The 26,864-nt window shown below is 43.4% G+C and overlaps 1 protein-coding gene across 2 annotated transcripts in view; it reads left to right on the forward strand.

The window, feature by feature from the left end:
• Positions 1-5,083: 5,083 nt before the first annotated feature.
• NR5A2 (nuclear receptor subfamily 5 group A member 2) overlaps positions 5,084-26,864 on the forward strand; it is a 122,053-nt gene continuing 100,272 nt past the window's right edge. Inside the window, exons 1-2 of one of the 2 annotated variants that reach the window (XM_081947706.1) lie at positions 5,084-5,372; positions 26,518-26,636. In XM_081947706.1, coding sequence (XP_081803832.1) covers positions 5,309-5,372; positions 26,518-26,636 — 183 coding nt within the window. In that variant the 5' untranslated portion in view covers positions 5,084-5,308. Of the gene's footprint in view, positions 5,373-20,078; positions 20,305-26,517; positions 26,637-26,864 lie in introns of those variants that run through there. The other variant, XM_081947705.1, reaches the window with a different exon arrangement.

Consider the following 26,864-nt stretch of genomic DNA (forward strand, 5'->3'; position numbering starts at 1 on the left):
TGTTAAGAAGCAGAGTATTATAAAAAGGTTATAATAAATAACTATTTTCCTGCAGCCACAAATATATTATAGTCTTACAATATGAGATGCCCATCAAGAGAGACCTTCTCTCTTCCCAGCTCACTTTGTTGTTCTTCTCTGGTTAGTTCACAAATAAATATGCTTTTAATATCCTTCCTTTCAATTCTAACCAGTTGGTATAACTCATTCCTTGACAATGGATAACTCTATATGTGGGTGAGAGAGAAAGACAGACATCTAGAGCTTTTGGAATGGTTAGCATATGACTTTATAAATATATATATATACACACACACACCACATAGACACTATGTACAGTTAATCCTCAACTTATGACCACAATTGAGCCCAGAATTTATGTTGCTAAGTGAGAAATTTGTTAAGTAAGTTTTCCCCCATTTTACGACTTTCCTTGCCACATTTTTTAAGTGAACCATTGCAGTTGTTAAATTAGTAACACAGTTGTTAAGTGAATCTGGCTTCCTCGTTGACTTTGCTTGTCAGAAGATTGCAAAATATGATCACATGATCCTGGGACCCTGCAACCACCATAAATATGAATCATTTTTCAAGCATCTGAATCAGTGGTGGGTTTCAAAAAATTTTAGAACCTCTTCTGTAGGTGTGGCCTGCTTTGTGGGAGTGGCTTGCCAGCCATGTGACCAGGTGGGAGTGGCTTGCCAGCCATGTGACTGGGTAGGAGTGGCTTGTCAGCCATGGCCAACTTGTAAAATGTGGTGAAACTCACTTAACAACGCTCTTGCTTAGCAACCAAAATGTTGGCTCAGAAACTCTGGCATTTGAAGCACGCAAGTCTTAAAGCTGTCAAGTTACAAGACCCTTGTACCCCTAACCCTTTAGAAAAAAAACCCAGCGGTGTTCAAACTTGATAGTTTTAAAACTTGTGGACTTCAACTCCCAGAATTCCTCCTTCAGTCATGTTGGCTCAGGAACTCTGAACTTGTGGACTTCAACTCCCAGAATTCCTCCTCTCGCTCTTCATCTTGGTGATGTATGGACGGGCGGGGAGGGAGCTGGAACCGGTTCTAAACGGCACTGTAGATTTGTGGAACCTCTTCTATACAAGAGGTTAGAACTGGCAGGAACCCACCCCTGATCTGAATATAAATCACATGACCATGTGGATGTTGCAATGGTCATAAGTGTAACTTTGAATGATCATTAAATAAACGGTTGTAAGTCAAGGACTTAAGGATTACCAGTAACTATATGAATCAAATGCAATCCCAGTAAATGTATGACAACGTTGACTTTTTCAGCTGTTACCCTTAAATTCATGAAAGGCCAAAACGATGTTAGATGCCAGAGTTCTAAAACAGAGGTAGAGAGAGACTGTGCCCCCCAGATGTTACTGTATGATATACCTCAGAAAACTAACCACAGCCATCATTGTATTACAAATGTCCAAGAACACCTGGAAGATGCTCATTTTTTGCCAACCTACTGTAGTTTTAATATATGATCAGAAAAAGATGCATTATTGTAATAATCATTCATACCTAGAATGATCTACCTTTATCATTCTAGGTAGATCTGGATTTTATTTTTGACTGAATATGGTCTTTTGTTTCCAGCATTATGACCTACTGAAGGAAAGGCAAGGATCTGTGACTTATTCCAGAAATACAGGTTCTTTCCCACCTCCACCCCCCTGCCTGTTTAATGACTTAAAAAATCTGGCTTTTTCTCACAGCATGATTTGCAACACAATCATCTCTAGTAAATGAGCCTCCCAGATAAGCCTTAATGTAGCTAATGTAACTCATTAATATCATTTTTCTTAGCATGCCAATAAGTTAGATGGAGGAAAGGTTGAAAAGGCTTTAGAAGCTGAGGACAGGGGTGCTTGTTGCAGGCTATTTGAGCAATCTTTGTCTGCTCAAATTGTTCCTTTTCTGACTAGTTATACAGGACATTAAACCTGTTCACCGCCAAAAGCCGCCAATACTCTTATAATTAATTACAGGATAAGTCCTCTCTTTATGAATGAAAAACTTAATAGAAATACTAGTTAAGCTTAAGAATTTCTTCCCTGGAAGGATCACATGGCTTTTCCAGATGTTGTTGAATTCCAGCTCCCACCAGCTAAAGCCAACATGGATGGGAATGACGGAAAATGTAATTCTACAAATTCTGGAGAGATTCAGACTGTCCATCTCTAGCCTATGTGGCTAATATTACCAGTTCCATCAAATAATAACCAATAGCTGGCTCAGCAGAAGACAGATTACCACCTAGTAGATGATTTCCATGAGCTCCAATGAGGATTCTGGCTTCCAGTTTGTCTAACAATAGCAATAATATTTCCCCTTCCCAACAGCAGCTTGGTGTCCGCCACTGTGTGTTTAATCACTGTGCTTGATAGGACCTAATCTCAGACAAAAGTGCATTTAGGATGCTAAAATTTAGTTTTTGAAGGAAAAAAAACAGAAATGGATAAGTGTGTGACAAAAGTTTGAGTATAGTTCTACTCCTGAAAACAGCTCTAGCCAAGCATGCACACAAAAACATTTTTCCTCATATTTCTTAGGGCATTTAAGGGATTTGACTCATTTAATTATTTCTTAGAGCATCTTTTTAAATCTGTTAATATCATTACTTCATGCAATAAGGCTAAAACACCATTCAAAGATTAGAGAGATCCCTGATACAATGAAATTGTGTAGTTCAAACACACCCCACTTATTCATAACCATGCATAAGGATACGATTTCACCCATCAAAATTCATCCCACCACTAAAAATGTGACTGAGATGTTCTTCTATTGAAAACCCAAAAATGTCTATGGAGATTCTCAGTCATCCAGATCATGGTCGTTCCAAAAGTCCTTTTTTCAAGAGGCAACTGGACTTTCCGATTTTTTTTTTCTCTAAAGACGTTTCACTTCTCATCCAAGAAAAAAGCTTCTTCAAAGAAACGTCTTCAAAGAAAAACCAGAAAGTCCAGTTGCCTCATGAAGAAAGCAACTTTGGGATGAAAAGCCAAAAACAATATTTTTTTCCCTCACAATAAATATGATTAAAAACAATGCAGAAGAAATTTTCACCACAGTGCTGGATTCCAACAAATGGCGGGGGGGGGGGGGGGGGGAGGTTGCAGCAAGAAAAGATAGCTGGCCAAGTTGTATGAATCTTCCCTGGCCAACGTGCAGCTACAGGAGAAGGCTTCAGTTTGTTGAACCTCCCTCCCAATGCATCTGTGCTGATAGCAGGATTAAGTAGACTCAACCTGTAGCCTACTCAAGAAAAAGCACTAGAGATGAGCAGTTTCTTCATAGATGAGTCAGCGCCAAAACACCTCAAGAGATGGAAAACAAAAACAGCTGACAGATATTGCTGCAGTATTGCAATAAAAGAATATGTCACAAAAGAAAGAAGAAATTTAGAGCGGGCCTGATAAATATTAATTGAGAATTATTAAATGGTAATTATTTAATTACTATTAATAGTTAATTAAAGCATCCTAATAAATTTACATTGAATGTCATATTTCTGAAAGTTTCTCAAAATATGTTGCTTTCCTCCAATAAATATGAACAGATCGTGTGCAATGTGGTTTACTTACTACATGCGAGATATTTATAAAAGAACGCCTTGCTTTCCATTTGCTCCAGAAGTGACTCAAATGGTATCTACCTTACCCTATCATTCTTGGCCCCAATGGCAGTTTTCTAACTGAAAATGTGCTCACTTGGAGGAAAGAAGCTGTAGGATTAAATCTCTCCTTTCAGGAACTATGCCACTAATCCATTAAAAAAAAAAGGAGCTACATCCTGCACATTGAATGTCAAAAGTAGACTGAATGTCATCTGGCTTATAAAGTATCGTAAATAATGCTAAATGTTGTGAACAGTAATCTAATTTCACACATTCTAGCTTCAGTTAAAATATTAAATTGTAGTTATTATTATCCCCATTTTTAATTATTTTAATTATTATGATTTCCCTACATGTTTAAATTACAGTTGATCGATGATAAATGACAGGCAGTCCATGAATGTATTGCCTTATTGGCAGCAATGAATCTGATTTCCTGGTAAGTTAGGAAAGAAGGATCACTTCATAAGAATCTGCCTTATAGACTTGAAAACTCTTATTTATCCAACCCAGTTTTGTCCGTGTGAGCAAAACAGAACAGAATTGGAAGGGACCTTGGAGTTCATTTCAAACAAATGGTTGCCCAGCCTCTTCTTTAAAACCTTCAATGTAGGAGCACCCACAATCCACAAACGCTGTTGCTGGGACCTCGATATAATGTTTAAGGTTTGTGGAATCTGGAAAAATGTTTCATTCAGCTCAGGTAACCAAACAAAGAGCAGAAACTCAGTGCAACTGTGCAGATGCCATTATTTTCTCCTGGAAAATGATATTCGAGCATGCAATAAAGACTTTTAAGTTATTGGGGGAGTGAGGAGGAGAGAGTTTATACATTTAACTGCTGGCTAACAGACAAACAAGCTGGGATTAGTCTCCTGTCTAATGAATAGGTACAATAAAATGTTTGTGTCAGACAGAAAATCACCATAGGTTTACTCCACAGTGTAGCTTTGGAATACAGAGCAATAAATGTTGTAGGCCCAAGTTAAGGCAAGAATGTTTGCTTGATCTGCCTTCCCCAGATATTTACAGAAGCCCAAAAAGCTCAGCGTTGTTGTCCACTCTGTAAAGAAATAATGACATCAAGAGGCAGGTCACCAACATGAGTTTATAGGTGTTGCCATTTAGATTGGGATGGAGGTTGAGTGGGGGTGGGGGTGGGGGGTTATTCACTCGGTATGATCTTCTGACCCCCCACAGGTTTACAGCCTTCCTCTCTCTGCTTCACAGCACCTCTGCAACACAGAGTTAATCATTTCTCTCTTGCTATCTGCCAAGAGTTCTTATCTCTTTTTTTGCTGTCACTTTATAACAGGGTCTGCTTATCAACCTGTTGGGGGCCATGTGATCAAGCCCAGCCTATCCCAGCTCCTGATTTTCCTGATTAGAGACCATCACGAAATGGGATGGCTGGTTTACAGAGGGTCACTAATGCTGGAAAAAGTACAGAGTCCATTGAAAGCCCGGCCTGTTACTTTCTGAATTATTGGATTTTTCGTTTGCATGTGTGTGTTTGTGTGTGCGCACCGTTGATGGACTGCTTCCTGACTTTCACTGAAGGTTACTGTAGCCGCTGTCCCAAGGCCAGAGAAGTTTACAAGCCTCACCTTTTGCTGTGTTCAATGCTGTATACCTGAAACTCAAGGGCACTATATATTTGCGCTTAATTATGTCTTCTAGTTCGGATACCAGCAGCACTCAGGAACCTATAAAACATGGGCTTCTTCCAGGTGGTAAGTCAGACTTTCTCCGACTTTTTTGATAAGCCCTATTAGACAGAATTGAATCCAAGTCTTCCGGGGCATTCCGTAATGGAGAATAATCATTGTGGAATCTCTTCATAGTTAATAAATTGATTCTTCAAAAGTGTTAGGTTGCAATATATTTAAAAGGACACTGCCATTATACTGGTGGTTAAATTAGTTTTTTTTTCTTCAAATGCAACAGATTAATCAAAAACAACTTGAAGGTCCAGATATTTCAGCAAAGGATTTGAACATATGCTGAGAAACTCTTGTCATTTGGCAAATATGTTTTAATACGAAGTTCAGAGATTTTTCACTGAAATAAAGTAGAAAGGAAACATGTATATGCTAGGTATGCAGCAATTATATGTAAAGTTCTAAGCCTACAGCAAAATAGTTTCATGACAGTTAAAATTCAAGCAGAACTTTGAAAAGTTCTAAGTTTGAATGATTTGATCTTTAAAATGCAGCATTGTTAAAATAACATTTTAAACAAATCAAATACTAAATGGGAATGAGAAATCACCCCCAAAAGACTGTACAGTAAGTTAGACTGTCACATAGTCGTATGTTATTTTTTATCTTTCATGTGCAATTTGCAGCCCATATTTCCTTTTTGCTTAACATTCTATGTTTAGAATTCCTTTCTCAGTTTAATCAAGAGGAAAATTCTGGATACTTTCGATTCAAGTTAGATATTTGAAAGGAACATGGATTAATATTTTCTAGATTCATTTCACTGAAGTGAAATATTACTTTTATGTAGTGACAGTTTATCATATCATGGTCTTTGGCTGGAAGCGTGTGTATGTGTTGTGCATTGTATGTTGGGTTGTGTGTGTGTATTTGATTGCAATGCTTTTGGGTTTGTGTTCCAAGCATTTGCTTTGTGTTAGTTTCCTATATATGAAAATACAAATGAGCTGCGATGTAACAAAATTAATGGCAATAGGTTTATCTTCAGATATTTATTCTGATCAAAGAATGTAAAGTTTCGATACTGAACATGCTTTCTATAACATATAAAGGACTGCATTCCTTGTCAGCAAATGCAAGGTATCTCATTCTTATTGATTTGTGCATCAGTATAGGATTAATCTTGGATTTACACAGTTGGATTTACTTCTGAGTAAACAAGCATAATACTGTTCTGACAGGGAAACTGTTTAAGACATAGTTTTTTTTTTCTTTTTGCAATAAAAGATAAGGCACATAATTGTTCAATATAACATTGCTCAATATACAGTTAGATACACGTACACATACACACACAATACACACATACACACAAATGATCTGTTTCTCTTTTATTTCAATTAAAAACAAATATTTAGGATTTACATTTTCAAAACGATTATTACACTCCCTATCAGGCCTGATCTTCCAAGTTTTAAAACTGAAATTCCAATCTCCCTAACCTTGTTTAAAAGTCTTTTTTTTTCTATCCTATTTTTGGGGGTCTGTAAACATTGGCATTTTTGATTGTACGGTATACTTATCGGTGGACACCTGTACAAAGGATCCACCATCAGTGTTGCATCAGCTGGAGAGATATTCTAATGAAAAGCGGGTTGTAACAAAATGAGCAGAAACACAGATATGCCACTCAATCTGCGAATGCTCTGCTGAAATAAACCTGCACAATCAATATACGATCAAGATTTTTTTTAAATAAATAATTTAACACCTTTTCCTCATTCTGAATGAAACCTATTGCAACTATATTATGCACTGTAGTTGAATTTACATATATATATATACATTTGAATAATGACTATTACAAATAACGGCTATTTGTAAATTATGTCAGCATACGTTATTTACACATTTCGGTTGACACTACTCTGGGAAGTTCTGACATACTCCCTTAAGCCATGCAGTTGAAATGCACAATATTCTTGGCCAAATTTATACAAATGGATACCTTTGAGGTTTGGTCTATGGAGATTCTCAGTCATCCAGGTCATGGTTGTCCCAAAGGTGCTTTCTTTCAAGAATCAACTGGACTTTCTGGTTTTTGTTTGAAGATGTTTTGCTTCTCATCCAAGAAGCTTCTTCAGCTCTGAAAAACCAGAATGTCCAGTTGCTTCTTGAAAAAAGCACCTTTGGGACTTTCAGGTTTAGCTTTTAATCTTGCAGAATATTAGCAAAAGTCATGCCAGGGAATTCTGGGACTCAGACATCTTTAAGCCACGCAGGCTGGGAGGTTGCTCTTAATTGTCAGTTTATTTAGCCCCCTGTTTTTTGAATACAGATCAGATTCTCAGTGGAGTGTAGGTGTGGGTGGGTGTGTTGTATTGCAGTAATAATGTATAGCCAGTAGCTATGAAGATATTTCATATCCACCCGAATACCTTCATTGGAACCTGCAAAAGTTCTCCAAACGTTGTTGATGAGGTGTAATTTTAAATGAGACAGGATGGGAAGATTGAATAGATAGAAACACAGATTAATTTTATTTGATTTATTAAAATAAATCACATTTAGCTTTATCACCATTGTGCCCACTTTATGGTTGTTATTCGCCAATTAATTGCAGGCTAAGTGTATCCTTTGGACCAAACCAATATTTGATATTTCATTCTAGATATAGAAAATAGTAATAGGAATTAATTTGGGGGCAGAATGAGGCGAGTGAGGAAAATACAGATTGAAATATTTTCTCATTATCCTTGAAGTTAAAGTGATAAATACTTGAATTTAATTCTATATTAAATCAACTGATATAAAACTTTGATTTTCTTTCATCACAATAAAAGAAATAGAAGAAAATATGGAGTAAATAGAATGATTTTAATTTTAGTTGTCTTAATATACATTATCATAATTATGTAGCAACAGCAATAGAACTTAGACCTATATATTGCTTCATTGTGCTAAGCGGTTTATACAGAGTCAACATATTGCCCCAACAATATGGGTCCAAATTTTTCTGACCTTGGAAAGATGGAAGGCTGAGTCAACCTTGTCAGGATCGAATTCCAGGCTGTGGGCAGTTTGACTTCATTGCTGCATTCTAAACCCCTGTGCACCAGGACTCCTACTATTTATATAACGCTACAGTGTCATTTTTAATTAGATTTAGACCTTCATAGGAAGGGATGTTGGAATTAACTAGTGGAGTTTTTGCAGTTTCTAATATAATTGCTTTTACCACTACTTAAGATATCTCTAATTCCTGCGATATGCAAGATGTGGCAAAAGTTCATAATCAAGCTACAAACTGTCTTTGATTGCTGTTGTCCAACAAATTTATTTTCAGCATGAGTTGGCAGGTACATGAAAATTATATGATTTTCTTTATACGGTAGGCTAATAATTTAGGAATGCTGTTCAATCGGATCAAAGTCCATCTAATTTAGAATTCCAGTTCCAATACTGAGCTCTAAAACAATATAGCAAGTTTTCCAACCTTTGATAACTTTTAAGACACGTGGACTTCAACTCCTAGAATTATCCAGCAATATAACTCTCCTATGAACTTAAAACATTGTATCTATTATTTATTCTTTTATTTCCTCAACCCTTACCAAAATCACGTGCTTTCTGGTAAAATATTTGTAACATTAAGGAATGCTGATGACTGTTTGACTAAAAGGATAAACCCCAGCACTGTCAAAAGGGGGGGGGGGAGAAAGTCAGCTAGCAATCAAGTCAGCTAGGTGGGGAGAGAAAACAAACTGAGTCACTTTCCCTGTGAAATTCTACAGCTTGTATAAAGTTTATGGCCATCCAGTCAATAGAAATGGCCGCCTAAAGCATTTCCCTGTTGCCGGGAGACTTTCCAGACAGGTCCACTTAAGCACCATCATTGAGAGGTAGTGCTTGAGCAAGGATTTGACTTCATTTATGTGTTTGCTTTAAACCGCATATATTGCATTTCTCCCAGAAATGATTTAAAGTGTGATTGTATATCTAGACCAGGGCCAACCTTTTTTTTTTTATCCTAAGGACTGCATGCCACTGATATAGGCAGGTTCTAGGCTAGCTATGTAAACAAAGGTTGGTGATTAGCAATAAATATAATCCAGTCATATAAATAAAGAGAATAATTAATTATACTAATAAATGTCAGGTCTTGCTAAAGTTGTGGACATGTCAAAACGTGTCTAAATGACAGGATCCGTGCTCCATGCTGAACTAAAACGTGGCTTGCATGCAGTATTAAAATCATAAACTTTCCTACCAAGATAAATACTATATTAAGGACCCAAGTTAGTAGATGTTGTTGTTCAAATAAGTATGATGTAAAAGAGGTGTAAAAATGTTTTCAAAACTTCTCGCTCAATGTTTATTGCCCATGTATACTGCTTCATTGCAGCAATTTAAGAATAAATAGGTTAAAATTCCTTACAATCCCAGCCTCATCAAGGCATATTGTATCTGGATTGTAAAAATTCATATAAACAACAGAGAACAGGAAAGAGATACAGGAAACCGATCTTTATTGCCATCTCATCTTATGAAAAGCTCAATCCTATGTATAAAGGTGCTTTTTCAATGAGACTTCCTTGCAGATAAAAATGCACAGGTTTGTTGGACATGAAGTTTTTGGCTGCTTCCCAATCAACTTCACACAGGTTACCCCTTCCTTATATTATTCCTTTTCAGAAGCCAAGCTCATTTACTTTCAGATCAATGAAAGCACGAACTCTTATGAATGGCTAGAGCAGTGGGAACTCAAGAATTTGGAGGTGGGCCATTTGCCATTGAAGAAAGGTTTCTCTTCTCCCCGGGTCCTAATTCTAGCAGGTCCTAGATATATTTGTTGTTATAGAAATGGATAGTTTATACTATTATGTAAAAGTAAAAAGTTGAGGTTTGATGTTAATGCCTTATTTTACTGGACCAAAGGGAGTGGGAAGTCAATGCTTTTTTTTTCTTTTCCCCCTTTTCTTTCCCTCACTTTTCCCTTCCCTATTTTTCCTACTATTTACTTTTGTATTTTCTTTATATGCCATAGTATAAACTAATAAAGACATTATACAACTCCGGTGATTTTCACAGCTTATTTAACCACAAGTCGTTTTCTGCAGGAAGAAAGATCTTTAAAATACCGTATTTGCAAAGAGAGCACCCCTAAATGTTCAACTGCTTTTAAACTCCATGTTTTAGGCTTCATAACTCTTCCCAAATGCCGGTTACCACCGTTTGCACCTCAGCCCGACGGCCATGGGGCTCAGGCTCATTTCTGAGGAGAAATACATCATGTTAGGACCGCTTTCGGAGTTTGCCCCGCGCGTGCATATTTGGGGGGGGGGGGGTTGGAGGCAGAGAACAGAATACAGGCTCGGATGCAGTTAAACGCCAGTCGCAAAGACCCAACGGTTTTTGCATTTGCATCGGATAAGCATTTGCACTGAGCGACCGGGCAGGTGCGGTGCAGGATTTGAGGCATGGCGGGAAACCTTCGTTAATAGAACGAAGTAGCGGCGGGCGATTGCATTTGCGCCTCTCCTCCGCTTTGTTTTGCTTTCTTTAAGGCCACGGTGTGCTTAATGCGCCTTGGAAGTTTCGCTTCGTGTCGGCGTTTATGTGGCCGCTCGGAGCAGGTCAGTTCAGAGTGGAATTTTTTTTTAATTTTCTTTCAGAGAGAGGCGGACTGTTACAGACATTCCTACAGTAAGGAAAGGGGGTGGGGTGGAAAGGAATGGGGGGGGGGAGCTTCCACAGTCGGAGGCGAGGCTTGAGGAGCCGAAGTTACTCGGAGCTCCTCGTTTTTCCTTGGGCTGCCGCGCGCTTCGCCGAGTTTGAAGCGAGCCTCCTCCGGAGCCGAGCGCCGGCTTTATGGAAGGAGCGATGGGGAAACGCGCCTGGCGGGAATAAAAAGCGATCTTTTCAACGCCACTCCCCGATCCCGCTGCCTTCTCCTCCCACCCCCCACCCCCATCCCGCGTGTTTTGTGTGCTGATGTGATCTTTGAGTCTTTTTCGGGGAAAGTTACCGGACTTGGCAAGCAGGTTGTTTGCGGTGTGCCTGAATGCCCAATGTGTGTGTGGGGGGGGGGGGGAGACCGCCTTATGGTGACTCAGGAGTGATTGGGGGAGGGGGGTGCCTGGTGATTCAGGAGGAGGGAGAGAGGAAGGAAGGAAAGAAGACATGTTAATTGTACTGGGAAAGGTGAATAAGGCTGGAGTCCTGAGTATTGTCCCTCACCACTGTCAAACTTTATCCACCATTCACTAAGGCTGAATTACTATTAGTCTTCTCATCGTTCCTGTTCACCCATCTCCTCCCACTTATGACTGCGAGACTATAACTTTGTTGTTTGTATCCTTCCTATTGATAGTGACTGTTTCCTGATTGCTTATTTGTACCCTGTGACTATAATTGTTGTACCTTATCAAATTCAAATTTCAAATTTTTAATTTGTTAGCCGCTCCCTCTCCGCAAGGGACTCGGGGCGGCATACAATAAAAATATACATACATACATATAGACATACAGGTACACACATATACATACATGCATACATGGAGGAGGTAGTAATCAAATGTATATCACATTAATAATAATAATAGAAAATTAAAATTAGCCATTAAAATATCCCTTGATAAAATACAATTTAAAAAGGACTGTCAGGAGGAGGATAAAACTACGGTTGAGCCAGGCCAGATAATTGAAAGAGGTGGGTCTTAAGCTTTACACGGAAGGAGCGGAGATCGGAAGTAATCCTGATGTCAAGGGGGAGGTCATTCCACAGGGCTGGGCCCATCACAGAGAAGGCCCTGCTCCTGGGTGTCGCCCCCCCGACACTGTTTAGCGGACGGCACCCGGAGAAGTCCCTCTCTGTGTGAGCGGATTGGTCGTAGGGATGTATGGGGCAGGATGCGATCCCGCAAGTAACTAGGTCCTTATGATTCTTGATGAATATATCTTGTCTTTTTATGTACGCTGAGAGCATGTGCACCAAGGACAAATTCCTGGTGTGTCCAATCACACTTGGCCAATAAATAATTCTATTCTATTCTATTCTATTCGTAAATCCAGAACTGGAAAATGCTAGGATGCCATCACAGATCTAAGCATGCTTGTTTGGAAATCCAGTGAAACTCACTGAATTTTCTTTCTGAGAAATGTTTACTATATTTGATTACATAAAATGTCTTTCTTCCACTTTGCAATAATGCTCTACTCAGAAGGCAAAAATGTTGTCCCCTGCAGTTTCTCATTTATGCCCATCTTTGTGTGATGTAACAGAGAAACTAGGGGAAATGTTTGCTTATTTCACATCTGAGTAGTATCAGAGCTGATCAGTTGATGAAACAAACTCACAGGTGGAAGCCAAACTTGGCACTATTCAGAGTTGACCATTGAATTCAGTGGAACTTGGTCTTAGAGAATTTATAGACAATTAGGCCAAATGAGGATTATAAACTATTTGGGAGCAGAGAGAAAAAGGAAGACATTGCCTGGATGGAGTCTATCAAGATCATTGAAATATTCAGTGTTTTAATAGGCTACTTTCCATACAATTATCTAGTTTTCATCCTCCTGCCCATCTTCTACATGTTTACTCAGTAGTAAGGCACACACTGTCCAAATCCAGTCATGTTTCTTTTCATGGAAACACTATGTGCTCAGGAGCAGTGGTTTAGCCAGGAAATTGCCCTCCCTGGACTTTATGATTTTGCAACATTTCTTCTCTGAGCATATTATAGTACATATCAAACTCGCTTCAGTCGATTTGGCAGCTCTTCCCTGATGCTGAACCCATGTGCTTGGGAATCATCTGACATTCAATGTAAGCATAATTTAATTTAAAGATTAAAAGAATAAATAGAGTATTTGTCACCCTAAACAGGCCAATATGGGAGGAGGCATCTTGCTATCCCCCTCCCCACAGTGTTTCTAAAATAAGAGAAATAAAACAATGATATGCTGAGTAGGGTCCTGACCTGCCCCACATACCTGGCAGTACCTGGCAGGTACCCCACATACCTGGCAGTGCCCCTTCTTGCTGACATTTGGGGTGGGGGTGGGAGGGGTTAGGCTCTGATCTACTAGAATCCAGTCCTAGCAGTTCCACGGCTTGAGAATGGACATAAGTTTCATAATTCTTATTGAATGTAATGGGACATTGCTGATTAATTATAGGGGGGGCAGTGGTGAAATCTAAAAAGAAATCCTACCGATTCTGTGAGCGGGGCTTGGTGGGTGTGGCTTGGTGGTCATGTGACTGAGTGGGCATGGCTTGGTGGTCATGGTCATGTGGCTGGGTGAGCTCAAAAACCAACTTTCACACTTCACACACAAACAACACAAAAACCACACAATGCAAAAGCAGCTGGACTTCACACAAAATGCCCCCTGCAACAAGCAGGAACCTCACAGAGTCATGGTTAGGGCTAATAGTAAAAATGCTTTTAAAAAGCAAAAAAAAAAAAGGGGGGGGGAGGGGGGAAGGTTCCGACATCTCCCAGCACAGCTGATTGTCAAACAGCTGATAGTCGGAACCTTTTTTTTTTTACTTTTTAAAGTGTTTTTTTACTACCAGTTGGGCAAATAGATAGTAAAAATGCTTTTTAAAAAGTTTTTTAAAAAGGGTTTGTCAGCTATGACAATCAGCTGTACTGCATGATTGTGGGAATCTTTTTCTTTTTTAAAAGCATTTTTTACTACCGGTTCAGGGAACCGGAAGCATTTGTTACTATTGGTTCCAGTGAATCGGGCAGAACTGGGAGCATTTCACCCAGGGGGCGGGGCATGTTGCTGAGCTATAGAAGCTGGTGGCCAGTTGGTTATTGAACCACAATTTCTACAACAGCTGGACAGCAAACTCTAAAACAGTTGGAGGCATAAGGATGCCCTCTTGCTCCTGCAACAGACCAATCAGTGAATGGGGTAGGGAGTGAGCCTGAAAACTGGATCATTCCACTTATGGTTGGGCATCTGTTCTAGCATACAGATGGCACGATCAGGTATAAGTTGAGTTTGGAAAATAACAAGATTTGGAAACTCTTAGAAAGTAGGAGTGTGTTATAAGTTAAATGCTTCCACTGAAAGGCACACCAAAGCAAGAGAATTCAGTTTACAAGTAGAATGCATTTTATTCACTTCAAGAAGGATCTTTACTTTTAAATGGGGTTTTTCTCCCTAAGAGTGTAAAGGAGAGCAGATCCCTACTTTCTCCTCCTGGTAAAAGCTTTCCAGACTTCATTTTTTTTGATCTGCTGTACAGCATTTTTTGATCAACCAACCAAGAAAAAGATGCATCACAACAGGAAGAAAAGTTTGGAGAAGTGATTGATGAAAGAAGCACCTCTGCAAGAATAATAATATAACTTGCTTGAGTTATAGAAGTTGTGTGGTTGTGGAACAGTTCTGGGTTTTAGTTAAAGCAGCTTTGAAAGACTTTTGTGCTACAATACATCTTTGCACTAATGCAGCTGGATAAGCTGCTGCATAAAGTTTGTGGTCTCCTTTCCTTTGAGGCCTGAAAGTTGGATGGCTATCCCTCTCCACTTCCTCCTCCTCTTCCTCACTGTTAGTTAGCTATTGGATTAAGAAAGGTGCCCCAGATAAGTCTCCAGTACTTTGAAAATATTAACAATGATATTGGAGTGCAGTTATCACAGCAATAGCACTTAGATTTATATACCACTTTACAGCACTCTCTAAGCGGTTTATTGCCCCCAACAATCTGGGTCCTCATTTTACCCACCTCGGAAGGATGGAAGCCTGAGTTAACCTTGAGCCTGGTGAGATTCGATCTGCCAAATTGCTGGGAGCCGGTGATCAGCAGAAGTAGCCTGCAGTACTGTGCCACTCTGGCCCATTATCATCATCTCCTGCCACTGGACATGCCAGACTGATGGATTAGGAGTTAACACTATCTGGCGGGGGCACATCTTATTCATTCTTGCCTCTTCTGTTCAAACCAAAGAAACTGTGTCTATTTCTTAAATACGATGCCTTAAGCATGGTGCATGTGAACAGATAGTCCAAGCTGTAGCTCACTCCAAACATGGGGAAAAGTTGAAAAATGATTTTGGTTGTGAGTGAAACCTTATGCTTTGGACCTTAACTCAAAGCTCTTGGGTCTGTGGATCTGAAAGCAGCCAAAAGAGAGCACCAGACATTTAGAAGATTAAAGTCTCCACCATGCTGTGTCCTTGTCTGTGACTTCCTGGTTGTTTAAGCTGCTGGGTAGAATCATGCAGATTTTGCCTGCTACAGAAAGTGTTTGAGACTTCTGTTCTAGAGCAGGGCTCTCCAACCTTGGCAACTTTAAGATTTGTGGACTTCAACTCCCAGAATTCCTCAGCCAGTTGCCAAGATTGGAGACCCCTGTTCTAGAGCTCCCTTCAAGAACAGAGAAACATCTATTGGATGGCTTAGGAAGAAGGTTGACTGTCAAATATACTCACAGAGGGGTAGTTAGAAGAGTCCCACTGCCCTCTTCTGAAGGGGGAGGAAGTACCAGGCCCACTGTCTTTTCTCCAAGCAGATCTAAGATTTAGCATCGGTAGAACCTCTGTACACATGTTCTGATGATTCCTTGTAATATTTAGAAGGTGACCGATTGCCATAGTTCAAACTTGATGGACTGTATTCCATGTTCCTCTCTTGGTAGCACTAGAGCATGTGGTGATCACTAGCCATACTGTTTCAAAGCTGGGGATTTAAAACTGTTTGATTCAGGTCAGGTGTTTCTATATGCAGAATTGGATAAAGTCTTGTTGGTGTAGCATGCAAGTGTATTTTCCACTTGGTGTATCCGCAGCCCACCGTCGCATGTTTTCTGCGGTGACTAATTTTTTAAAGATGATTTGAAGCAAGGTGGGGTAAGATGTTATTAATTGGTCCATGCTTGTTAGCACTGAAATGGCTAAAGAAAAAGCTGTGCTTTATTTAGGAAGAAAGGCCATTTAACACAAATGCACAGGAAGTACACAGGAGATGCTAAGTATTAGTCTATATGTACTTATTCTATCACAACAGCCAGTTGGCCTAGTAGTTAAAGTGCTGGTCTAGAAAGCAGGAAACAATGAATTCAACTCCTGCCTTGGCATGAAAATCAGGTGGGTGAGTTTGGGCCTTTCTCTCAGCTCAGCCAACCTCACAGAATTGTTGTTGTGGGGAAATAGGAGGAGGAAGGAGTATTATAAAAGAATCATTGTGGCACTTTGGTATGCACTGTGCAGAGTTAGACTGCAGTATTGCAGTCTAACTGTGCCAACTGCCAGCAGTTTGATCCTGACCAGCTCAAGGAGGACTCAGCCTTCCATCCTTCTGAGGTCAGTAAAAGGAGTACTATATTCTTGGGGGCAACATGCTGACTCTGTAAACTGCTATGAGAGGACTCTAAAGCAATATGAAGTGGTATATAAAAGCTATTGCTATTATGTATGCTTCCTTCAAGTGACAGGGTGGCTTAGTGGCTAAGATGCTGAGCTTGTCAATCAGAAAGGTCAGCAGTTCGACGGTTCAAATCCCTAGTGCCACACCATTACTTGTCCCAGCTTCTGCAACCTAGCAGTTCGAAAGTATGTAAAAATGCAAGTAGAAAAATAGGACCCACCTTTGGTGGGAAGGTAACAGCATTCCATGTGCCTTCGCCATTTAGTCATGCTGGCCACATGACCAGGGAGACGTCTTTGGATAGTGCTGGCTCCTCAGCTTTGAAATGGAGATGAGCACCGCCCCCTAGAGTCGGGAATGACTAGCACATATGTGCGAGGGGAATCTTTACCTATGCTGCCTTCAGTTATTTATAAAGTAGTAAAGGGAGAATAAAAGTTTAAGTAATAAATACCTAAGCAAATAAATAATGCACAATTCCAGATATAACCCCAAGACATAGGGGGTTAGATTTACACAACATGCTGGACCAAGATAAAGTACAACTGGCTAACTTGTCGTTCAGTCCAGACTTTAACCTAGCATGTTGTGTGAACCAAGCCATCACTCAAACCCATTAAAGGTTTTGGCCATAGCATAACTTATAATGGGGGGAGGGCGTATTTGTACTTGCATTTGAATCTGAGTGTATAATAATGGACTTGAGAGCAGGCCTCCCCAGAGGAAGAAGCCTCTCTGTCCTTTGGCAGCATCACTGTGAGTCTAAGAGGTCGCTGATCACAGTAGGAGAGCAAGAAAAGAAGGAAGGGGCAAGCCTTTGAAGAAAAGACTGAGCAGGGTTTTTGCTAATTGGCGATCTTTAATTTGCCAGACTTAATTTACTGTACCAGCCATCCAGACGTCTGTTGCATGGCTGGTTAGGAAAGCAACAAGAGGAAAGAAAGGTGGGAGGTCCTTTGTGGAAAGCAGAGTCTACTCTTCTCACTGAGTAAAGAATCGAAGATCAGGATCTTACGTGAATTTCCTTGCAGAAGCCAGTATGAAAAATACATACTAGAGGAACTATTGAAAAGTTGCAAAGTCATGAAACAATGACAATGTTTTAAACAGTCCCAATATTCTGTATAAACCTCCCCCATCCCTCCCTCTCTGGAAGCTCTTTTCAAAGAAGATGAGGATGGAGCTTAGAAACCAGGAAGTGTAGGCATAGTCAGCTACTTCTCTGCCTCTCCTTACTCCCCCCCCCCCTTAACCTCTCAGCTAAGAAAGAGCTCTGGAGAAGAACCCCCAAATTTGCAAGCAGTTTTGAGTCCTATAGTTGCCCGGGTTCAAGTTTTGTGGATTTTATCAGTAGATGAGAATTTCAGCACCGGCTTGGCTGCTATTTAGAAATACCATGATAAGAAGACTGACTTTTTTGGAAGGGGTATTCATTTCAGTGGAATAGATTTTGTTGGCGTACACTTGTGGTATGAACTTGTCTGTCTGTAAAGATTCATTCATAATTCGCCAGCACAGTTCAGTTTTGTAGAGTGTGGTCGGTTATTGTTTCAGATCTGAATAGTGGGGGAAGTCTTAAAGTGTTGGAGGGGGGAGGAATAAGAATAACAATCAAAACGCTGGAAGCTGCTTGGAGCCTCCAAAAGTTGGGTCACAAATGAGAATGGACGTTTTCCTCACCCAAAGAAAATGTGCATACTAACTAGGAGTGCAGAATTTAAACGCGAAACGGATTATTTGGTGATCAGAGAGATTTCAGGAGAACCTAGCAGAGTTTTGCTTTAGCTGGTCAGTTGGGGTTCTTCTGATATTGCTTTTGTGTTGTTGCAGATTATGGGGCAGGCGCTAACATCTTTAAGTTTCACTGGTTTCATTAGAAGCCTCACAGTTTGCCCATTTGGAAGCTATCGAAAGTAAAAACCCGTTTCACTCGGCTATGTTAGCACAACTCTAGGGGAGGACGCTCTGGGACCGAACTCCTACGTTTTCTTAAAACTGAGTCCTGGAAACATTAAGAGGTGGATAAGGAGAATGTGGGGACGAAATTCTTTCGGCGTTTTAAGATCACTTTTGCAGCATCCAGGGGCGTAGAAGAATGTCAAACTTGCGCGTCAGAGTTAGAACCCGAAAGAGATTGTGTGAGTGAGAGAGAGACAGAGACAGGCAGACAGAGGTTGGCTTGGAGAGAGGGAGGGAGGGAGGGAGGGAGAGAGAGGGGGGAGGGAGGGAGAGATGTTTTGCACCGAATGCAATCTATGCGCTCATTTTCAACCTATAAATGGGCAGTGGTCTCCATGCCTGTTGTTCGAGGTTCGAGGACGATTCTCTGCCTCAAAGTCCTTTACTCTCGGAGCAATGGATAACCGCCTATCTCTCTCGCCCATCTCTCTCTCCTCCCACTCACCCACCCGCCTCGCGTCTCTTGGAGATGGTCGAAGTCGACCGCGGTTCAGAAAAGGATCCCTCCGATCCGAGGGCTGCAGCCCGGCCCTGCGTAGTTTTCTTCCGAACGAAACCGGGTCTCTGAATTCGGGAACGCCTTCCCAGCAAACGCGGGTCCAGGCCAGGGCCATAGGTCCAGCAGCAGCCTTCCTTCTTTACTCGGAACATAGTCCTTCCGACAGTTAGGAAAGCAGCGGACCAATTCCAGGGTGACCTGGGGGGTGGGGGGTGGAATCAATGAAACAGTCACCCCTAATTCTTGTTTGGCCGTGGAAGGACCTGTTCACGTTCCCGACAGACTTTTACCCCTACAATTGCTAGCAGAGTAAGAGGAGGGGAAATCCTGCCAGGTGGGAATGGACCTTAGGAAAGTCACAGAAACTCCGTAGTCGGCGGGACCGGGCAGAATACCGGCGTGCGCGCCTTTCTCCCCATTCCCTGGGAAGCGGAGAGCGTCCGTCCGCCAGGTTGAACAACCTTGTCTGATTGGGCGCCTTTCTCATTGGCTGCACGGGCAGTGTCAGCGCTCCCCTTCCTCTCCCCCCTCCCGGACACACAAACGCTCGCGTTCACACGCTCGGCCCGAACCCCCCACCCTCCGCCTCCCCTTCCCTCGGCTGGGAAGTGCCCCTTCCTTTTTTGTACAAAGCGGAGCCCGTCCGCCAAGCAGAGCTGACTGACTCCGGAGTAGGGAAGCTTGGAAGTTCGCGATGCCCCTGCGGCGCTCGGGACAGGGAGAGGTGGCCCGGCTGGGCAGGTCGCGCCTCTCCCCTCTGGCTTCTGCCCGCTCCTCTCCACCGCTTTAAGCCGACCCGAGGGGAAAGCTTGAGCTGTGGAGCGAGCGCTCCTTTCCCACCTGGGATCGGAGCGCTCCGAGACGCCCCTGCGAGGTTCGCCGAGCGATCAGCTGCGAGGGCGGAAGAGCTGCCTTGGGCAAGAGCGGACTCTCTCCCGCTCCCAGCTTCCCGCCGCTTTGCCTCCGCCGACCGCTCGCTTCCCCGGCTCGCCGCTCCATTCAGCTTCCAGGTGCTGCCCAGCCTTCGGACTGACCGAGCCGGCGCGCCGCCTAGCCCTGCCCGCGGCCGCCTTGACATGCTGCCCAAAGTGGAGACGGAAGCCTTGGGACTGGTCCGATCGAATGGGGAACGGGGACACATGCCGGAAAACATGCAAGGTAAGGGGCGAGAGGACCGGCGGGCGCCCGGACTGCCGGCTGGCCGGCGAGGAAGCTTGGATGTGCCTAGAGCCAAAAGGGGGACGAGGACAAGCCAAGCCCAGCCGCCTCTTTCTCCTGTGCACGCCGGGTTAGGGCTCGCTAGCTGGCAGCAAGCGGCTCCTGGATTTGGAGAGCATCGCTAGAGACAGCGCTGCTTTTCAGCCGCTTCGGGTTGCGACCCTCCGCTCAGGGGAACCCCTCGCCCGCCCCCCCTCACGCGGGACTCGCTTCGCCCTCGGCTGCCTTGGCCGCAGTGTCTTATTGGCAGAGGGAGGGAGGGCTGCTGTCAAAGCCGCCCGCTACTCAACCCCGAGCTCCCGCTTTTAAGTACTGCAAAGTAAAGGAAAGTTTTAAAAAATGCCCCCGAAAAGTCAGGCTGGGGGACTTTCAAGTCTGATGCGCCCGATGGTCCAGCGGCCGCCGGAGGCGCACTTAGAAAGAAGTTCCTCCCTGAAAACGCTTGGGGACTTCCCTCCCGGGAGGTAGGGCGGGGGGAGGGAGGGAGGAAGGGAACCGGAGGCGGCGGCCCAAAGAAAAGGACTCGGGAGCCGGCTAAGGGAGGTTGAGAAGCCATCCGAGCGGTTGGGCATCTCTTGGGGAGGGGGGGGGGGGCGACGAAAACAAACGCGCGGGATCAGGGAGAGGCTTGACTCCGGGGTCGGCGTCCTATAGAAATCAATTAACTGGCACGCTGCAGACTAATTCGTAGAACTCGTTTTCCTAGTTTTACAGAGGTGTTTAAATTGTTTTGGGGGGACGGGAATAGATTGGGCTTTCGAAACAAAATCAGAAGGGTCGGTCGTCCCAGCAGTGCGACTCCCAAATCGTTCGCTTTAGTATGGTTGATATGGGGGAATGGGTGGGGGTGGGGTGGGGAAGGAAGAAAGGTGGAGAAAAGGACAAACGAGGAAGCGTCTAAATATTTATGGGGATATTCTACTGCCTGCGAAGGCAGGGATGTTTGGTTGTTGTTTTTTTGAATGGGAGTTTGACTGATTAAACTGGAGAACTTCCTCAACAGAAAGCAAGAGGGTGGGTGTGAGCTCACACGTTTCCCGAGGCTATGCCTGAATGCTGCTAACTCACCGCGTCCCCTGAAGCACCAGAAAGCAGAGGTTGTAGCCTTAGTAAACACCGGCTCGTGGGCCAGCCAAAGGAGGATGGGCTTTCACAGCGTTGTTTAGCGGAGCAGAAGGGGCACCCCTTACCAGGATCAGATGCCGAAGGAGGAAATCCCCCAAAGAACCCTAAACTTACGAAGGGTGGAAAAAGAGACTTCAAGTTCGGGAGGGATCCAATGGATCCCGCGCCGTCCTCCTCCGATCCCAACGACCACTGGGGCGAGGAAAGTCAGCAGAGAATAAAAGGGCGGAAAAACACCGCGCGGAGTTTTTCCTAAGTTTCTTTCCTCCCCTAGCAGATGGCGGGGGACGGACCTGGAGTGCTCCGCGCAATGATGCAAGGCTCTTCTTAACGCCTTTCCATCTTCTCCCGTCCCCGCATCCCACCCATCCCCCACCGCCCCGTGACTTGGGATTTGAGCCTATTGCTGTGCTGAAAGCCACATTTACTTTCCGCCGGGACCGCGGGGCTTAGGTCGCTATCCCGGGGGAGTCCTGAACGCGGGGAATATAAAACCTTGGGGAGACTGGATTGGCTTCTATTTTTAATACCTGGGAGGAACCATTAAGTACTAACGCCTTAAGAGACTTCGCTTCTTTCAGAAAAGCGCGGAGGATTTGCAATAGTCTCTGGGAAATTTTTACCGAAGGCAGAAGGGAAAGAATTGCTAAGGTGCTTTTTGTCACAGCTGGCCCGGGGAGAAAGAAAGTAGGGATGGGGAGGAGGGGAGTTGCTTGAGCCTAATTGCTACGGGAAATCCAGCAGCGCCTCTGTTCACTTTGTGAGCCGGCAATCTCTTCAGGCACACTTGCCCCCTTCGTCCCCCTTCGATCCCCTGAATGAAAATTCAAAGGGCGAATTTGAGATATGTTTTAACATCCTCCCCAGTTCTGATCGAAGACGGCTGATCAATTAAAATGTAGGAGTCTTTGGGCAGGGGGAGGGAGAGAAAAATCCCATTGACTGTCAATACTTAGGAAGGCTCTTGGGGCCAAAGTCCACCGTCTTAACTCTACCATCAGGATGGAAGCTTCGTTCCGTTGTTTTCAATCGGGTTTCCCCCTAACTTGCACCCGAAGTCACACCAGGCTTAAGCTCTTAATTGTATTTATTTACGGTAATTCGAAAGGGGGGGGGACAAAACCCTGGAAGTCCTAGTAGTAGCGTCGACAAAGCAATCGGTGTGTTTCTGAAGGCTGTGGGCATGGTGCGTAGCTCCTCAAAATGTCGCGCCATCTGGAAGGGCTTGGCCGAGGAATTCGCGGAAGCCTCTGAATGGCATGGAAGCCGTGCAAGTTTCAAATCGGATGGAGGGAGAAGCTCCCATTATGCAAAGCGAAGACTGACTAGTGGGATCAGAATAGGGCGGAAAACCGCGATCCACCATTTATCAGCCAGGAGTAGTGAAATGGGATTAAAACCAACCAACCAACCAGCCTTTTCAAGTCTCAAAATAACTTGGTGCCACGGCTTTTTGACTGGGGGAGGAGGAGGGGGAGGGAAGAGAGATACTGTGATTTGCTGCTGAGGAAGACAACATAGTGGCTGTACACCCCCACCCCCATTAAGCACTAGAAGCTGAGAGAGATTTAGTGCATGCATTTGCAGAACGTGCCAAATTCAGTCTGGTTGGTTAAACTCTTTTGGGAAGGGGTCCATAAGTACTAGCCCCTTTAGGTTCGTTTCTGCTTCAAGGATTCATGCCGAACCAGAAGGCGAGTTCATTTAGAAATATGGTGAAGCGGACGCCTTTGTGTAAATGAAGTCACGTCCCGAAATGCCCGTTCCTGAGCATCTCTATCACTTTAGGAAACACAATTGTACGATCCCCGAGTGACTTTGTGTAAGGAGATGTCATTGCCAACGGTGCTTTTGATTCCAGGGTAAGAAGAACACGGATAGTTGAGTCAGCGTGGGTAGGAGTGAAGGGGCGGGTCAGTTTTTTCCCCCTGAGAAAGTCTGACCGAAAACACCAGAAGGCAATTCTAAATCCTAGCCCCGATCCCCAATAACTGCTTATGGCGTCTTCTAGAGGCATCCAACCAGTCTGGTGCGGGTTCGTTTCGACGATGGCTGGAGGATGCTAGAAGAAGCTCTAAGAGATTCGCAGGTAAATGAGCTAAAACTGTAATACTGCCTCCTTTTATACTTCATCTACGGCAAGCCTTTACGGGAGGTCCTGCTCAGATCACCGGGGAACAATTGGAAGTTCTGCCTTGACGGCTCTGCCGGGAAAACTCCAGTCGGCTAAAAGCTTCTTCCTGGTTGAGGTGCTGTCCATCAGCTCAGAATGGCTTTATATTACGGAGCAAACAGAATTGGAGGCGCTCATCCCTCCCGGACGGAGAGGCGAAAACCCTTGGCCTCTCGGTTCTAGACGGTTCCTTCGCCGCTTCTGCCCAGATCTGTCCCTCCATCCCTCGATTCGGCTTTTTCTCCCGTTTCGCGAACGCCAAAGGCGGCGGCGCGGGGCTCTCCTCGGGGATTCGTGTGCGCTCAGCGGCAAACGGGGAGTTTTTCGATTTCGAAACGCGCTTCTTAAAGGCGTTTTCTCCCCTTCGTGGCTTCCCCTCAAATGAAGCGATTTGGAGATGCGGTTTTCGGTTCTTTTATGGCTCCAGTCCTTCGTCCCCTCGAGTTGAAGCCCCTCTGCGAACCGGCCTCGGGCGTTTCCAGTCGGGATCCAAAACTACCTCAGTTCCAGTTACAAATTCTTGAACTCTTTTTTTCTAAATAGATCCGAAACCAAAACTGGGCCGTTGATACCTATCCAACCGCACCTTGACTGCTAAGTACAATTTGGGGAGGGGGGGGGTACCGAACAATTTGGGGTTGCGCGCTGCTCCGTCTAAAAGAGAAAGAAGAAAGACTTCGAAAGACTTCCGTCTATTAAAGTGGAAGATCTCGGGTTGGACCCACGGCATCTTTCCTAGGTCCTACTTAAAATCCCCGCCCAAAAATCCACTGCCAGTCAGTGGCTCCAATAGCAGGCAGGTCAGGTCAATGGTCTGCCTGCGGTGGTGCCTTGAAAGTTCTGGAAAGGGCTTTTGGGGGAAACGATTCCGTAGATTTCCTCGCACCTTCGAAATTACGCCTCACGTTCCCATTTCTCGAAGCTTAAGCGGAGAGGGGGGGGCGAGGGATCCGGGTTCAGGTTGTAGCTTCTTCTTCTATCCTTGGCCAAAAGTCTTCCCGGAAGTTCCCACCCCTCCCTCACCACACTGCCACTTCTCTCTCTCTCTCTCTCTCTCTCTCTCTCTCTCTCTCTCTCTCTCTTTCCTCTTCCATTTTGTACCCCCTCGGTTTGGGAACGCTTCGATAATCTTCCTCCAACTTCTCCTCCTCCTTCTTCTCCGAAGCTCCCTTTCGGCTGGTTCTAAGAAAGTTTTGACCAACTATTGAAGCCTTTGGCTTGAATGGAAGCTCCCACCCAATGGAGGAGTAAAGGAAGACTTAGGTCATTTCTCTCCTCTCCTCTCCGTTCCCTCCCACCCATCCACTATCCCCACCCTCTTCCCCGTAGACATTCGCTATCATTCTTTCCTGGGATTCTGGTCACCTGGGGAAGGATCGCTTCCTCAATGGAGCAAATCGGTGGAAAACGAAGTGGAGTTGTAGACAGGGGAAGAAACGGTAGGTCAGCAGCTGGCGAAGTTTCTTCGGAGTGGTGGGATGAAGAAGATCCTTCTCTGCCCCTGTCTGGCCCCAGTTACGTACCTTGGCTACATCTGGCCTCCCTTGAAACTGGCTCGCTCCTCCGACTCGGGCCCAACCAGCATAACCTTTTTCTCCGCCTAGGCTACTAGAAGACTCGTCTAAATTCCCACAGGCGAGCGATCTCTTCTTCTCTTCAAGAGATCAGCCCACTTTCCTCCGGGAGGGCGAGGAGAAGCGAGAGAGTGGGGAACTCAAACTAGCAGATCTTCCTGGTTGAGTCGGTGGGACACCGATTCCCTCCGTCCCCTGACAGGATCGTGAGGATCTCGCTCCGAAACCAGTTGGGTCTTTCCATCCCGTTGAATTAATTCTTAGGATCGCTCCAAGAGTTTCCTCTCTGCTGTCTCAAATAAAAGAACTTTGTTCCCCAGTCGGAAGGAAGGAAGGAAGGAAGGAAGGAAGGAAGGAAGGAAGGAAGGAAGGAAGGAAGGAAGGAAGGAAGGAAGGAAGGAAGATTTCCCTAAAACTTTCTTCTTTGTTTTTAGTTACCAGCATTTGAAGAAGTTTGCAAGAGAAATCCAAAGGGTCTCTGTAAATCCTTGAACAGTTTATGTATTTTCTCTGGTGGGTTGACACAGTAAGGAAAAAGAGTTAAGGCAGAAGAATGTTTTTTGTAAAGACAAGTTTGATGGATATGTAAAAATTACAGTTCGTTCTTTCCCCCCTTCCCTTCATATCGCTTCTAAAATACATTGTAAGCTGTTCATATTTTTCCCCACTCAGACTACTAGTTTTGTGAATTTGAAATGGGGGTTAGGTAAACATTTTTAAGGTGACTTGTTATAACAAAACTTTCAAAGTACAGAGAAAAGTTACTTTTCCACTTAGTCATCTGATTTTTAATTTTTAAATGCAATTATATTTTAAATATAGTACAAATAAATGGCGATCTTTATCCCAAGAACAATAAACTGAAGAAAAGTAAGACTGCAGCCTCAGGCATGTAAACTTCAGAGTAGGATGTCTTGAACTAGTCCTGCCTACTTATGTGTAAGACAAATAGGAGTGAACTAAGAATTTAAAATTTTGGAAACCTGGTTTTTGGGATTAATAAAATAAAAGGCTTGCTGTGTGTTTAAAACTGTGAGTAATTTTAACAGGTTTTATTCTGCTAGATTGAATTTGGAGAGAATATTTTTGGTTGCTAAAAAAAAGATCTGTTTCAAAATTGGGTTTTCCTGTTTTGAGGATTTAAAGGGAAATAAAAGCCCATGGATGTGTCCTGGAATTGTTTCCCTAGTGAATAAATAAATAATGCATCAAATGTTTTCTGTACATTCTCATAGAGTTTAATTCCTCCCCCTATTTTTCTTCTTTTTTTCCCCCTCCCAGTGTCTCAGTTTAAAATGGTGAATTACTCTTATGATGAAGATCTTGAAGAACTGTGTCCAGTCTGTGGAGATAAAGTGTCTGGGTATCACTATGGACTCCTTACCTGTGAAAGCTGCAAGGTTTTGTACAATTTATTTTCATGGGAAAAGTGGGGGAAGGGAGCTGAAAATCAGATCAAGAAAAAAGACTAGACAATCATACTTCTGTTGTTTTTAATGAAAAAAAGAATATTGTGAAGGAGTGCAGTAGCATTCTCTGAAGGCAGAAATTATGTAAAGGGTCTCTTTTTTAGCCAACGGAAAGAAAAACTTGCCCACGGTGTTCAGTATAGAGTGGCTATATTTACT

Source organism: Natrix helvetica, assembly GCF_964273705.1.
Source record: "Natrix helvetica genome assembly, chromosome: 3".
Classification (NCBI taxonomy): Eukaryota; Metazoa; Chordata; class Lepidosauria; order Squamata; family Natricidae; genus Natrix; species Natrix helvetica.